Raw genomic sequence first — 16,194 nt, 5'->3', positions numbered from 1 at the left:
CATTAGTTAAAAATGTCTGTATAATGTAATATATATACTTTACTGCATTTCACCTTAAAAATGATATCAAGAGCTCCACGAAGATAGCGCCTGGAAATCTAAATAGATTTAGAAACCAGTCATCATCTGTAAACACGTGCTCTCAATTGAATTGAACTCCTTTATTTTCATTGTATGACACAATAAAATTTAATATGCAAATCTTCCATAAATTTATTTTCCTAAAATAAATAAATAATAATAACAGGTTAAAAATCAGTGAAAAATATACAATATGAAAGCATAAGTGGCTCAGGTTGTACAATATTACAACTGTAATGCAAGTTTACAGTGAGGCAATTGTACTTATAAGTACAAACAGTTCTACCGGGAGCACTTGGACTGATTGATTGCATTTATAGCTCTTGGGATGAAACGGTTTCTGAACTGCGAGGTCCATGCAGGGAAGGCTCTGAAGTGTTTGCCGAATGGGAGAGGATCAAATAGACTGTGCGCATGGCGGAGGCAGCGTGTGCTAGAAGCTGTATCCCAATATTTCTCCCGCCCTTGCCACAATCTGCAGTAGAGCTTTCCGATCAGTTGCTGTACAGCTGTGATTCCACACTCGGATACACTGGGTTAAAATACTCCAAGTGGTGCACTGATAGTAACAACGCTAAAGTGGCTGTGGTATTTGGAACAGTTTGTCCATTCGGTGCACAATAATATATCTACAGGTTGATTACAATCAGATGCCTTGAACTAAAAAATGAAATGCAGTTAATTTCAGGGTATTTGATAAAGCCGCATCAGGGATGTGAATCTAAAAAATAAAAGGAAACCACACAGGAACAGTAGCACTGCTTTGACACTGAGTGCCGCCAGTTTGCAAAACCGAGCGGAGAACTTGTGTACACCAGGGATTGACCTGGCATGAAAATGTGCATGGCTTTATGCCAAGTTTAGTTTTTATACATTGCGATGTGAGCGTGGAAACAGGCGTACACAAAGTTTATACATTATGCCCTTGGAGATGGGCTAAACTATTTCACTCTGGAGCTGTCCAGAGTGCTGAAAGGTACTCCCACTAGGGACTATCATTCTACATGGGAACTTTAATGCTCACATAGGTAACGACAGTGAAACCTGGAAGGGTGTGACTGGGAGAAATGGCCAACCCGATCTGAACCCGGCAATGCATTGCTTGTAGACTTCTCTGTTAGTCCATAACAGCCACCATGTTTGAGGATAAGGGTGTTCATAAGTGCACTTGGCACCAGAGCACCCTAGGGCACAGGCCAATGATTGATTTCAATAGTCATGTCATCAGATCTATGACTTTATGTCGTGGACACTCGGGTGAAAAAAAAGGGTCGGAGCTCTCAACTGGTCACTCCCTGGTTGTAAGTTAGATCAGATGGCGGCAGACCAAATCTTTTTGTCAGGGTGTGCTGGGAATGTCAAGCATACATAACCATACTGGAAATCTTCAAAATGCACCTCTGGATGAATTTCTATTGCATTCCGAGGGAGGCTCTTTCTAGTTCGGGAATGAGGTACTGGTTAAGCAGAAAAGTATCTCGGGATCTTTTTCACGAATGAAGGAAGAAGGGAATGGGAGATTGCAGACTGCCCTGATCTGCCTGACAGTCATGCAGACGTTGTACCAGGCAGTCATGGTGAATAGAGAGCCGAGTCGAAAGGCAAAGCTCTCAATTTAGTGGTCGTTCAACGTTCCTACCCTCACCTGTGGTCACGAACTGTAGGTAGAGAATGAAAGAACTAGATTGCAGATACAAGCAGCAGAAATAGGTTTCCTTCACAGGGTGTCTGGGCTCATCCTTAACCCTTTGAACCCGGCAGGCTGGAAATGCATATATACCCGAAAGGCCGGTTTACCTTCCTGCCCATATACCGTCATTACCCGGCGGGCCACTATACCAGCCAGTACTATATTATTGTCTATGTCAGTGCTCCGCAACCGGTGTGCCACGGCACACTGGTGTGCCTTGAGCCGATACAGGTGTGACGCGGTCAAATAAGACAATTTTCTAACTAAATAATATTTCAACGGTCCTCCTTAGAAACATAACGAGAATATGTGCAATGAAATATTCGCGTAAATAGCCTTTTAAAGGTTTCATAATTTTATGTGTCATTTCTCTGAAATAATAAATCCCATCGCCTGGCGCCTGTCGCCTACGACGTAGGCCCTACGTAGTCGCCAGACAACTCTGTAGTATGCTTTGATAGGCAGAGCGCTCCGTGCCCTCACCTAGATTCAATTCAAGCCGACGTATTAGTCGTGCTACGTCGCATTCACTCGTCTTGCGACAGTAGTTATCATTCATTACTATTAGTTGTGCTGCTGAATTGTGTATGGTTAACGTTCTTCGTGTGATTCATATTTAGTTTTATACCCCTTTAAATATGGATAAATTTTTACGTGGAAAAGATTCGTCTTCACGTACAGATGATGAAGAACCCAGCACAAGTGTTGCAAAAAAAACAAAGAAGATTGTGAAAAGGAAGTACAACGAATTCTACATTCGATATGGATTCTCATGGTGTGGTGACAAAACGGCTCCAAAGCCACAATGCATCATTTGCGGCGATCAGCTATCAAACGAGGCAATGGCACCCAGTAAACTAAATCGGCATCTAAATTCAAACCATCCCAGTTACGCCAAAAAAGACAAATAACTCTTGTGTTAATTAAAAATGATAAGCGGTCATGCTTAAAAGATCTTGACCAAGAACTTCGGGTTGCGCTGTCAAATATTGAGCCGAATATAAAACTTTTGTGTTCATTGAAACAAGCGCAGGTATCACATTAATCAGTCATTATGTTATAATAATTATTAAGATTGCATAAAAGTAAATATAGTATAGTTTTTATGTATGTATACTTATAATAAATGTGTACTTATAATAAAAAATGAAAATTTATTGTAAAATTTGTGTATTAAATTAATATCTATATATCAGTGGCGTAGCTGGAGATCACGTTGCCCGGGGCGGTGAAAAATTTGATGCCCTAATGCTGAATGAAATTTTTTTTGCGCCTCCTCAAGGAACAACAAAAAAAAAAAAAGGAAACTACCGTAGTTTGGACGCCCCTAAATAGCTGGTGCTCGGAACGGACCAACCCCCAAACTACGGCACTGCCATATATTTTAGCTTTTGACATGCCGCGGAATTCTAGGAAGGACTTTGGTGTGTCATAGGTGAGAAAAGGTTGCGGAGCACTGGTCTATGTCACACACACCACTGACACCGCTTGGATGTGCCAATCCAAAGTAGAATTACTTTTGTTTTTGCATATGGGTTTATAAGGCAAAAGTGAAAACGTTTTATCGGTAAATACAGTATGGTTTTGATTGCTTTATCATGCCGAAACATAAAAATCAGTCAAGCGAAGCAAAAAAGGCAGTAGGCAGTACTGCAGTGGGTGGCAAGAAGCAGAGAACCGAGCAGTCGGCTGCTACAAAACCAAGATATAGTAAAACAGGTATTGGAGCAAAAACACAGCCGAAAAGGCAGCGACTTATAGTTGAACAAGCCAAACAGTTGCTGTTAGAATCTGACTCGGAGGATATTTTAGCTAGCGACTACGCTGCCGATGATTTTGAAAGTGAAATCAATTATGCTGAGGATCAGACAATGACTTACCTGCTGGGCGCAATGCTCCTGAAAGTGGTCATAAAACTTGGACAGCTAACACCGATTCATTCTCACTCGCAGATGTAGAAGTCAAATAAACACAAAATGTTGGTCCAAAACACATTCCTGATTCTACAGGGCGAGTGTAATGATCTTTTCCGCGATACTTCACTAAATTTATACTGATGATTGCAGGTCAACCACAAAGTGCCTTCAACCCCTTCCCACAGCGCCGAGAGATGATTTATAATAATAGTATCTATCTATCTATCTATCTATCTAATAGCGGTATTAACTTAACCACACTGAGAAAAATGTGCAAAAACAACTATAATTAATACATTTTTACAACTCCACCACTTCCAATATATACAATAAGTACAAAGCATAGAATTATATATTCAAGAATTATCTCCTCAGTCCTTTCGATTTAGTCTTTTTTCCGTTTTCCTATTCCCCAAGAGTTCAGTTCCTTTGACATGCCAATCCCAGAATAAAAGATTTATGGCTCACTTTTGCTTTTGACCCCTTTCACGGTAATCTCAGCGTATCCGGAATCTTCGAGGTGGCCACCCCAGACTGCGATGGACTTGTGGAGCTCCCCGAAAACAATCTTTCTCCTGGACTCAGATGGGTCATGTCCTTTCCTCCTTTGCCATAAAAACTCGGGCTGTCTTTTCTTCCTTCTCTTTCTGCCTTTTCGCGCCCCTATTTAAATAGTGCGTCCATTTCCATGGCACTCCCGGAAATCACAATGACAGCCCTGTACCTCCCAAAAGGTCCTCTCTATCCAACCCGCCTATCTTATCTTCCGAATTTTTAAATGACAACGGGATTTTACATAGAAAGAAAAAAGAAAACATATACATTTTTATGTGGCAATGCTACAAAGTGGTTGAAAAGGAGCAAAATTAAAGTTTTGGACTTGCCTAGTCAAATTTCAGACCTATAAACAAAATGAAGATCTTGTGGCATGAGCTGAAACAAGAAGTTCTTGCTCAGAAGCCTATCAATATTTCCAAATTAAAGGAGTTATGCAAGGAAGAGAGGGAAAAATTCCTACACTAGTGGGCAATTACTTTATCAGAGAGGGGAATGAAGAGGATAAACTGTTTAATCAGTAATTGGCATACGAAAAAAAAGGTATTTCTTCAATCAAGTAACAAAATAAAACTTTAGTGAACAAAACATTTACTCAAAAACAAGAAACAGGCAAATACTTTTTCATGGCACAGGATTTTTTCCTTCTCTCTCATCATGTTTTACTTCTTATTGGAAATGGCTTTCATAGCTTGATTTTGAAAGTACACTTGTGGTTTCACCCTTTCAAAAATGCCAGCAAGCTCAAGGTTGCCTAAAGCTTCACTCAGACTGAACCTCAGCATTTACATGTACTCATTTGGTTTTCAATCGTTAACAATTGATGTTAACAATTCCAAACAATAGTTTGAACTATTTCTTTGACTGTGAGCTATACATTCACCCAGACACTATACAGAAAATAGTGTCCTAGATAGGGTCTTCTATTTTAATTTTGTTGACAAAGGTTGGGAATGCAAAGTACTGATAACCTGCTTTTAAAAGTAATTATTTTCTTAATATGAAAGGTGTACTGAAAGAAAGCATAGTCCTGTAGAAAAAAAATATTAGGAACTATATGACTGATTAAATATGTTTTAGAATTGACAAAACAAAAAAAAATACAAGAAAAACACACCAACAACAGAACATAAGGCCAATCCATAACACATACCTATTTGTCGACTTTCCTCTATAACTTTAATGAAGCGTTCAAGCAGATTTAACTCATTTTTAATGTTATCTTCCATTCTGCAGCAAAATAATTATAATTCACATTAAATTCATCATACAATATTACCCAACAGCATTTAGTACTTATTAAAGCTTGAATAAGTATAGTGCAAAGACAAAATGATTTCAGAAACATGGCACCATTCAACCCATTTAAAGACTCATAAATTTGGGTTACTTAAAGGAATACTAAAGTAAATTTTTTTTATATGTTTCTTATCCTATGTACTTTGTAGATAGATAGATAGATAGATAGATAGATAGATAGATAGATAGATAGATAGATAGATAGATAGATAGATAGATAGATAGATAGATAGATAGATAGATAGATAGATAGATAGATAGATAGATAGATAGATAGATAGATAGATAGATAGATACTTTATTAATCCCAAGGGGAAATTCACTTGGTGAATTTTGGTGGCCAAGAAAATAAAAAACAACCCCTCTCTATTATGCATGACAGTTTACAACATAATAGAAGGCAAAAGCAACCAGTGCCGTAAAACAGCAAATGATATAAAAATGCCATGGGGGGGGGGGGGGGCGTTGGGGGACATATTGCTCATGTCACGCATAGCTTTTATCCAGAGCTTTTCTTGCTAAAGCATTGTTACTAGTTGCTTCCTGAATTATCAGCACACATAAGCAGGAAATTTAAAGCCTCTTGGGAAGGACATTTAAAGCTGAAGACTTGCCTTTCCCCTCAACAGTATTTCAAGAGTCCTATCTTCAATTTAAAAATTCCTTCCTGGGAATTTGGATTAGTCTCCTCTTCAAATGACACTTTAGAACAATATATGCAAAGTAAAATTACTAAAAGGGTTTTTTTTTTTTGTTGAGAGTGGGTGGGGCAGTTTAGTGATTTAAGAAAAGCACATTATTCATGCTACTTTGCTTCACAAATTTGGTTTAACAACTTGTATTTTGGTGAATTGTGCCATTACTGTATGTATTTACTTGTTACTGGATTGTGTTTAATACGAGAACAAAAATACACAAAAATCTCACACTGGGGGACTTGAGTAATCCATATTCCAGTAGATTAGTGTTGGAGATGCTATAATGTAAATGTAACATTAAATTATCAAACCCACTCAAGCCAATTCACACTTATATCAGGCCAGAGACATCCCTGCAAGTGGCAGTAGCATTGAAGGAAACAAACCGGACATTGCAGGGCCCACTCATACAATCACACTTACATTGAGCCAATGTAAAATCGCCTAGTTACCCAAGACACAAGTCTTTAGGGTGAGACAGCTCATCTAGAATATTTCAAGGAAAATCCTAAATTTAAAAATAATTCACTTCTATAGACTTAATTTTAACATACACGTTTTACTAACAATGACAACTAGTTCTGATTAAGTAACTATTTCATAGTAGGTGTTTATCATATAAAAACAAAACAAGAGGGTTCATAATCGTTCATATGCCATTGTATGTTGTGTGACAAACATTTAAAATTTACCTCAACTCAGTTCAAAGGGAAAATTACAATTATATAAACACACCATCTCAGTTTCTGCACATTTGTGAATTAACCCAAATTTCTAATAATAGAACAAAAAGGAAGGCTCTTATGATTATTAAAGAGGGTAGCACCATGGTTATCCCTACTGCAACACTGATCACAGGACATGGTCACTCTAAGTGGGTGTTTTTTTGTTTTTTTTGGGCCATTATACATCATAAGATGCACACAATACAAGCTAACTGGGAACCGAGTTGCTCCAGCATAAGAGGCTATTGACATATGTCTGCAAGTGTGCCACTCTTTTGGCTGATATTTGTACAATGCAGCATGTATGAATAATTTGTAAAAATGAAATTTTTACTATATCAGCATATTTACACACAAATTATATATGTATATATATATATATATATATATATATATACAGTAATCCCTCCTCCATCGCGGGGGTTGCGTTCCAGAGCCACCCGCGAAATAAGAAAATCCGCGAAGTAGAAACCATATGTTTATATGGTTATTTTTATATTGTCATGCTTGGGTCACAGATTTGCGCAGAAACACCGGAGGTTGTAGAGAGACAGGAACGTTATTCAAACACTGCAAACAAACATTTGTCTCTTTTTCAAAAGTTTAAACTGTGCTCCATGACAAGACAGAGATGACAGTTCAGTCTCACAATTAAAAGAATGCAAACATTTCTTCCTCTTCAAAGGAGCAAACAGATCAATAGGGCTGTTTGGCTTGTAAGTATGCGAAGCACCGCGGCACAAAGCTGTTGAAGGCGGCAGCTCACACCCCCTCCGTCAGGAGCAGAGAGAGAGAGAGAGAGAGAGATAGAGAGAGACAGATAAAAAAATCAATACGTGCTCTTTGAGCTTTTAAGTATGCTAAGCACCGTGCAGCATACTTAAAAGCTGCACACAGAAGGTAGCAACGTGAAGATAATCTTTCAGCATTTTTAGACGAGCGTCCGTATCATCTAGGTGTGCGAACAGCCCCCCTGCTCACACCCCCTACGTCAGGATCACAGATAGTCAGCGCAAGAGAGAGAGAAAGAAAAGTAAGTTGGGTAGCTTCTCAGCCATCTGCCAATAGCGTCCCTTGTATGAAATCAACTGGGCAAACCAACTGAGGAAGCATGTACCAGAAATTAAAAGACCCATTGTCCTCAGAAACCCACGAAGCAGCGAAAAATCCGCAATATATATTTAAATATGCTTACATATAAAATCCGCGATGGAGTGAAGCCGCGAAAGGCGAAGCGCGATATAGCGAGGGATCACTGTATATATATATATATATATATAAAATATGAATAATTATATATGCACAACAAGAGTATTTTAACTTGTGCTTGGAATAGTAAAGGCTATAGGAGCTACTGAACAAAGCATTTGGTTTTAGTTTTTTTGCTGGATATTTAATTTTCAGAAGGGCCAGATACAAATTTTTTCTTACAGCAATGAACTTGCAAGAACATCCTGATTACAGACAGAAGTACAAATTACATTTGAAAAAGATGACAAGAGTGCTTGCTGTTGCTTTTCACAAACAGTGCTATGTTGTAAGCCATTAGGTCATCCAACCATTGCATCATTTGTCTAAACTGAGCTACCTGGATAGACCTGATGAGGCAAAGTACATGGCAATGCTCCTGTTGTATCAGAGAGGATGTTAATTTACAGTTTTCAACATTGCTTTGTGCCTCGCAGTTAGGAGACTCGGGTTCGCTTCCCGGGTCATCCCTGCGTGGAGTCTGCATGTTCTCCCCGTGTCTGCGTGGGTTTCCTCCCACAGTCCAAAGACATGCAGATTAGGTGTATTGGCAATTCTAAATTATCCCTAGTGTGTGCTTGGTGTGTGTGCCCAGCGGTGGTCTGGCGCCCTGCCCGGGGTTTGTTTCCTGCCTTGCACCCTGTGTTGGCTGGGATTGGCTCCAGCAGACCCCCCGTGACCCTGTAGTTAGGATATAGCAGGTGGATAATGGATGGATGGAACATTGCTTTGCTAAAGGCGCAAGGTCAGCAATAATATCTGGCAAATATTTTTCTTCTTAGTTGTTTTCTCATTTAAAACCTATGTTGAGGTGTGTGGGAGTATTTCAACTTCTAGCCTAATGACAGCCAAAAAGGAGCCTAGGTTGGCAACCCCCCTAGGCAGACATGCGGTCCAGTCCCCCCACCAGGGAAATGACCATCTATCGACCACAGCCTGGTGTTATGTTGGTTCCCCTTGGCTTGGTCCAGCTGTTCGGGTCCTCAGCTATGCAAATCTTGTGAGCCAGATCACCCTTGGAGAATTGCGCCACATGGTCATAGTGCCGTACTGATGCTCTCTCAAAATGCAGGTAATGTGCCACATTCAGGACTCCGTGAGCACCTGTTCATTTAACACAAACTCAAATCATTAGTAGCCAAGGATTCTCCAAAGAGAAACGGTACCGAAGGAGTCCAGTCTTCATTTCAGGTCACAACCATATAACAAAACATGAAGCACCAAGACTCTAAAAGGACCTTCAACCTTTTGCGAAGATATCAGGAGCACAACACACCCATTTCCAGCATCCTCATGACACCCCATGCTCTCCCAATCCATCTAAAGACTTCATAGAAAGTCACCACGTCGCTGCAGAGGTAAGAAAATCTTTCAATGAGGTTAAAACTCTCTCCGCAGACAGACACACTGCTGATGGCTGTGCCTAAGAGGTCATTAAAGGTCTGGATCTTGTTTTTTATCCAGACACTTAGTCTCGAGAGCCCTGAGCCCCCATTGACTCTGCGAAGATCACAGCATAGTCAGCAAAGTCAACATCCAGTCCATGCAAGCACTGAACAGAGCAGGAGCAAGAACACACCCCTGACAAACCCCAAAATCAACTAGGAAAAACAGAGGTTCTGCCTCCACTCTGGCACAGCACTCACAGTACCAGTGTACAGGCCTGCCATGATATCCAGTGACATCAGGAGGAGCCAACAAAGTTTCAGGATGTCCCAAAGGGCAGCTCGACTAACGGAGTTGACCATTTTACGAAAATTGACAAAGGCTGTAAAGAAACTCTGCCAATATTCACATTTGTGCACCATGAAAACCCTCAGTGCCAAGATATGGTCGATGGTAGGTGAGTAAGTGATCACGGATCCTACTGAGGAAGACTCTAGAAAGAACCTTACCCAGGACCGAGAGCAGTGTTATCCCCTGTAGTTGACACAGTCCAGAAAATTACCCTTCTCTTTCTAAATAGGGATGACAAATCCCATTTTCCAGTCAGTTGGGATGATGCCCATCTCCGAAATGTAAGCAAAAATTGCTTGCAATGCAAGAACAGCTTTACCACCAGACTGGAGAAGTTCAGCCTAGATAGCTCAGATCCCATACGCCTTCCCAACTTCAGGTGGTTTACCACATGTACAATCTCAGTGAAGGCTGGAATTTCAGAAAGTGGGTAGATTAAAGGATCTAGGTTTAAACATACAGCGGGTTAGGCTTCATCAGTCTTGCAGCTTCAGAACCTATGGTTCAAATCATAGCACAGGCCATCTTCAAATTTCTTTATCCAAGTTACATTTAAGTCTGGGCACCTGTGCTTAAAATGTCTGTTACTGTGAATAATTAAGTGAGCGGAAGAGGAACTGCATCACCAGAAGGCATAAAGCTAAAGATGACACATTTTCTTAACATTTTAAGCAAGATTACATTTTTAGTTACATCATTCACAGGTACACAATACAAAGAAAATGAAAGCGGCCTGAAGCAAAAGTTTGAGCACCCAAAATGGTCAGTACTTAGCAATGCTCTCTTTGGCAAGTATCACAGCTTGTAAATGCTTTCTGTAGCCAGATAAGAGTCTTTCGGTTCTTACTTGGGGTACTTTCACCCATTCGTCCTTATAAAAGGTTTCTAATTCTGCAAGATTCTTGGACTGCCAGGCAGACACTGCTCTTTTGAGGTCTATCCACAGATTTTCAATGACATTTAGGTTGGGGGACTGGGAGGGCCAAGGCAAAACGATCAGCTTGCTTCTCTTGAGGTATTCCATTGTAGATTTTAAGGTGTATTTTGAATCATTAGAACAATGCACCCACACTCTTCCTAAAGGTCTTTTGCAGTCATAAGGGTTTTTTTATTTGCCTTTCTAGCAATCCAACAAGCATTTCTTTCAGAAAGTTTTCTTGGTCTTCCGAACTCAACTTGACCTCCACTGTTCCTGTAAACTGATATTTCTTAACATTACAAACTGGGGAAACAGATACCTAAAAACACATTGCTATCTTCTTGTAGTTTTCTCCTGCTTTGTGAGCATGAATAATTTTATTTTTCAGAGTGCTAGGTAGCTGCTTAGAGGGGTGCCCATGGCTACCGATCGTTGGGAAAGGTTTGAGGAGTCAGAGAAAGTATACATCTTTGCACTGTGCATCACCTGGGGTTTCCCTAATGATGACTATGAACTAGACACAGCCCTAAGCAAATTAAGTTCTGAGTTTTTGGTAAAAGTTATCTGAGACCTCAAATATACTGGTGTGCTCCTTTCCTTTTTTCACAGTACAATTGTACAAAAACAATACACTTCTTTTCAACATTTTATGCAAGATTAGTGTATCATCTTTACCTTTATGCCTTTTGGTGATCAGTTCATCTTATGCTCACTTAACTATTCATAGTACAGACATTTTAAGCAAGGATGCCCAAAGATTTGCATGCCACTATATCATGCAGTGATACACAAATGAACACAAATCATTTAGCACATAGTACGATCAGTTCCAAAATTCCAATTTTAAATACACTGTTTGGAAAAAATGATAAACAGCTACACCTGTGTGACACATTTTTCTGCTTGGTTCACACAGGCATGTGGGCGTTAACTTTTCTTAATTCTGCATAAGAGCCAACGACTTCTGAGAATAACCAGCAATTTGTCCAGTATACATCAGTATTACAGAAAACAAAAACAACATTTACTATATGTACTGTATATATTAAATACAATATATGCACAATATCCATCTGGTCAAAAAATAGCTCACCTCAAATACTGGGAAAAGTTCATTACAATTTGTAAAATTACACAGTAATTATAACAACAGGGTGGAACAGCAGGCTCACTTCCATTAAGTTAACAGCTAACCCATTAATGCTTTACAATTGGTCAGTCAGTCTTGCAGCGCAAGTAACTTCCTCTTGCTCATCAGATAATTTTTTTTTCTTTAAAATTATGCTGTTCACACCTGATTTGCAGGCACCTTATTTTTAGAAAAGAGGCTAAATAAAATATGCACTAATTAATATATATTGTGATCGACACATTGGATATCCAAAAAATTATGGTTATACTAATTTTGAAACTTTTCTATAAACTGTAGTTTATACCAAAAAAAATCAAAGACTTAAATGTTATAAAGAAACAGCTGTGTAAAGATACAATAAAAGTTACTAAGTACCATCCAAACGCTGGTATATGAATCTCCCGTTTAAAAAACGCAAAATCCCTTCTAACTGAAGTGTGAGAATTTTCATTCCGTAAAAACCGAAGTACAGTTAGCAAAGAGCCATCTTTATTCATTGCTTCCTGCACTTTCTGACCAATTTTATTTAAATACCGCTCTAGTTTAGAAACAAAGTTATATTAAACTGCAATGAATATGCATCACCTACCCCTCGCAAAGCTCATTGTTTACTTTGCATATAATGGATGTTTAAAAATTATACAAATCTGAAATGTCACACTTAAAGAAATTACACGGAGTACTACATTGAACAACGTGCTTAGAATTACATTAAAGTGAATTTAAGCTGAATGATCAATAAAAGTTTTAAACCGTTAGGCCATCGATATTTATGTTCCGTTTTCACCGTGTTCATGACTAGCTCCTGGGGTACTTTAATATGTTATAAAACCATTAAATTTACGAAAGTCCTTAAGCTACGAATACAGGTAACCATTCATACATTTTATACTCACATACACCCCTATAGTTGCAAGTTCATTGCACAGCACGTGCCCGGCCTTATCCACAACAAGCAATTTCATAAAAACAACACACCAGCAAATAGATTTTCGAAAACCAGTGAACCGTCATCGAAAGTATAATAAAATGACCAGTCTTGATAGATATGAACTCTTTTTTTAATCACTAGTCTGAACACTTGCGATAAAAACTTCACATTCCCACCTCATACCCATAAATAGCATGTGCTACAATCACAATATGCTATTCTATTTTGTCAAACACAATTTAGACAAAAAACGAATGATTTCTGTTAAAAAAAAATAGACAAAACACTTCGGAAACTATTTCATATCCGAATTTTTGTTGTTGACCAAGTAGTGGTAGCGAAAATGGAACAAGTAAAACTGTGTTCTCGGTTTGCTCGCCAATACAAAATTGGCGCAACTCGAAAAGCAAAAAATAAACATTTAGCTTTTTTCCCCAGCCCAGTTATTTCAGAACACAAGAAATAACTCGAACTGGAGTCGATGAAGGGTTACCTTGTTTTGCTGTCCTTCATCGGTAACAACTTGTTGGGAGAGAAATATTTCACGGTGTGATTAAAAGCGTCTGATATTTTTGGTCGCTGACTAATAGACTAAGCGGTCGGCAAAAAAACGCGTCGCATGCACGCGCCAATAAAAAGTGCGTAAAATATCGTTGTTTTATGAAGACGCCGTCATCTGAAGTGAGGGAACCAATAGGCTTAAGTCTCTGGATCTACAGAGTGGGCCAAACATTTAATTCATAACAGCGCCGAAGGAGACCTGCTGATATTTTACAGATGCGTTTATGTACATGGGTAGTGTGCTCTAACGCTTTGCGGGTGTATCACTTCACATGTTCATTCAGGATATTTTTTTCAGATACCAACGCGATTCGATTTCAGTGTTTTTTCCCTCCACAAATGTAACTAGTTACTTTAGCAATAAATTTAGTTGTCCAATCAATTAATCGAAGTACGATTAGTACATCATTCTTTAATTAAACAGTATTAAACCATACCATACAATTTTCTAAGCACATTTTAATCATGAGCAGGGTCGCGGGGGGATGACTGGAGCCTAAGCAATCACAGGGGAACACACATCACATACCGGCAAGGGTCAATTAAGCGTCACCAGTCCACCTAAACCTACCTACCTACATCAACTACCCGCCAGTAACGCTCATATTCCTTGCTGTCTTTTTCATGTGGATCTGATGTTTTCATTACATCGGCACTGTCATAATAAGTGCGATGAATACACATAGTTTGATGCAAACGACACTCCGTACTAGAGGAAGTGCCGCCCGGCAAAACAAACTGGAATATTGGTTGGTGGTTCTTCCTTTCAATCAGGTGCAATTATCGAATCATCGATTCACGTCAAACTGAGTGACAGGTGACTTCTCATTACCGTTCTTTATAATGTTAACGTAGCTCCGCCTTAATGAACTGTGTTGTATGGTGTTAGCTCGTATTGTAATATATTTATTTTCGGAATTGTTTTGTGGGCTATTGCACTCTCTCTAAAGTCTGCAGTGAATGCAGAAGCCAATCAAATACTGTAGCAGCCTGCACCTTCCTTTTCATTGGCAGGGTGGAGTTGCAGTAGGTGCTAAATACTGTACATACAGTCAAGGGGAAGACAGTCTATGACAGGGGTCGGCAAACCGCGGCTCTGGAGCCACATGCGGCTCTTCAGCCTCCTTGTAGTGGCTCCCTTTGGCCTTGACAAAAAAATAAAAACCATGAAAATGAATGATGGCATTTTCTTAATTTAACTTGTATTTATATATATATATATATATATATATATATATATATATATATATATATATATATATATATATATAATATATGTTTATTTACTACTACTACTACTGTTATACATTTTAACATCTAATTTAGAGAGTTTAATTCTGCGTGGACAGAAGCATTTGCCTTCACCGCCAACGACGCTGGCTTACCGGTGTGCTTAATATGTGGCGATAAATTATCGAACAACAAAAAATGTAACGTTGAAAGACATTTTCAAAACAATCTCTCAGCATTCACTGAAAATAAGCGAAAAGATAAGCGAAAGAGAGCAATTTCGGAACTGCAACGGAAAGCTGAACAGAGCAAACATACTTTCAAAAAGTGGATCACTTCTACAACTACAGCCGCTAGTTTTGTGGCAGCTCAAGAGATCGTAAGGAGGGGTAAGCCGTTCACAGACGGAGAATACATGAAAGAATCGTTCATAAAAATATCAGAGCATCTATTCTCCGACTTTAAAAACAAACGGGAAATTGTTCAGAAAATGCAAGCTGCATTTAGAGAAAGATTCAGTGAGTTCAGAAAGGAAAAACACAGACTCTCTCCTTCCCTGTCACACCCCTGGACATCGACCCATCCCTGCTGAACACATCCGCATTCACAGGAGTGAGTAAGTAAGCCCGATCTAGAAATTGAACTGGACGACATAGCAGATAAAGATTAATGGGTGTCCAAGTTCAAATGCCTGACAGCGGATCTTGAAGAAGTCGCCCGTCAGAAGGCTACTCTTGCTTAAGAGCACAAATGGAGTGATATTGAAAACCTCCCCAAACCCAACAAATTTATTTTCGACACATGGAGTGCCATTCCCGAAACGTATATGAACATGAAAAAATATGCATTTGGAGTCCTGTCCGTCTTTGGCTCAACATACTTAAGTGAGTAAGTTTTCTCAAGCATGAACTTCATAAAGTCCAAATATCGCTCCCGCCTCACACATGAGAGCCTGCAGTCCTGTGTGAAGGTCAAAGTCACATTGTACAGCCCCGACATAGAGATGATCAGCAGCGAACTTCAGAAACAGAAGTCACTTTAAACAGGTGACAACAATAGCATTTAATAAGCTATTATTTTTCAGAAAAACAAAACACATTCATTTCGGACCCGGAGCTGATGTAGGTTTTTTTGTATGTTCAGGTGCTTCAGTTGATTCAGCACACTGAAATGGAATTTAATGTTTACTTTTTTAAAGCTGCTAAGCTACAGCTAAATGTTTTATTTATATTAAAGTGGGCTAGTTTTTATTTTAATTTTACACAGGTATAGGAAGGACCCAAATAGGCCTGCATAGTTCACTTTAATTTATTTCAAAGTAGCCCTACACATGCACACTGCACTTCTGTTTGTTGTATTCCGTGGTTGTAACATGTAAAATCTTAAAAAAGATTAAAACTTTTAAAAGTTTATCAGCTGTGTTATGTTTTGCGGCTCCAGACTATTTTTCTTTGGAGGAAGAGGGGGCAAAA

At 39.1% G+C, this 16,194-nt stretch overlaps 1 protein-coding gene across 7 annotated transcripts in view; it reads right to left on the bottom strand.

Moving 5' to 3' along the window:
* The window catches only part of si:ch1073-416j23.1 (rac GTPase-activating protein 1), a 118,276-nt gene extending 104,065 nt beyond the window's left edge, over nt 1–14,211 (bottom strand). For 2 of the 7 annotated variants that reach the window (XM_028806482.2, XM_028806483.2), the window contains exons 1-2: nt 13,425–13,818; nt 5,396–5,472 (exon numbers count right to left, since the gene is read on the bottom strand). In XM_028806482.2, the coding sequence (XP_028662315.2) occupies nt 5,396–5,472; nt 13,425–13,444 (97 nt within the window). In that variant the 5' untranslated portion in view covers nt 13,445–13,818. Of the gene's footprint in view, nt 1–5,395; nt 5,473–13,424; nt 13,819–14,067 lie in introns of those variants that run through there. The other 5 variants (XM_028806485.2, XM_051931006.1, XM_051931007.1 and 2 more) reach the window with 3 other exon arrangements.
* Nucleotides 14,212–16,194: the final 1,983 nt, after the last annotated feature.

This window comes from Erpetoichthys calabaricus, chromosome 8 (genome assembly GCF_900747795.2).
Source record: "Erpetoichthys calabaricus chromosome 8, fErpCal1.3, whole genome shotgun sequence".
NCBI classification, from domain to species: domain Eukaryota; kingdom Metazoa; phylum Chordata; class Cladistia; order Polypteriformes; family Polypteridae; genus Erpetoichthys; species Erpetoichthys calabaricus.
Note: the sequence above shows the minus strand (reverse complement) of the source record. Positions and strands in the feature narration are given on the sequence as shown.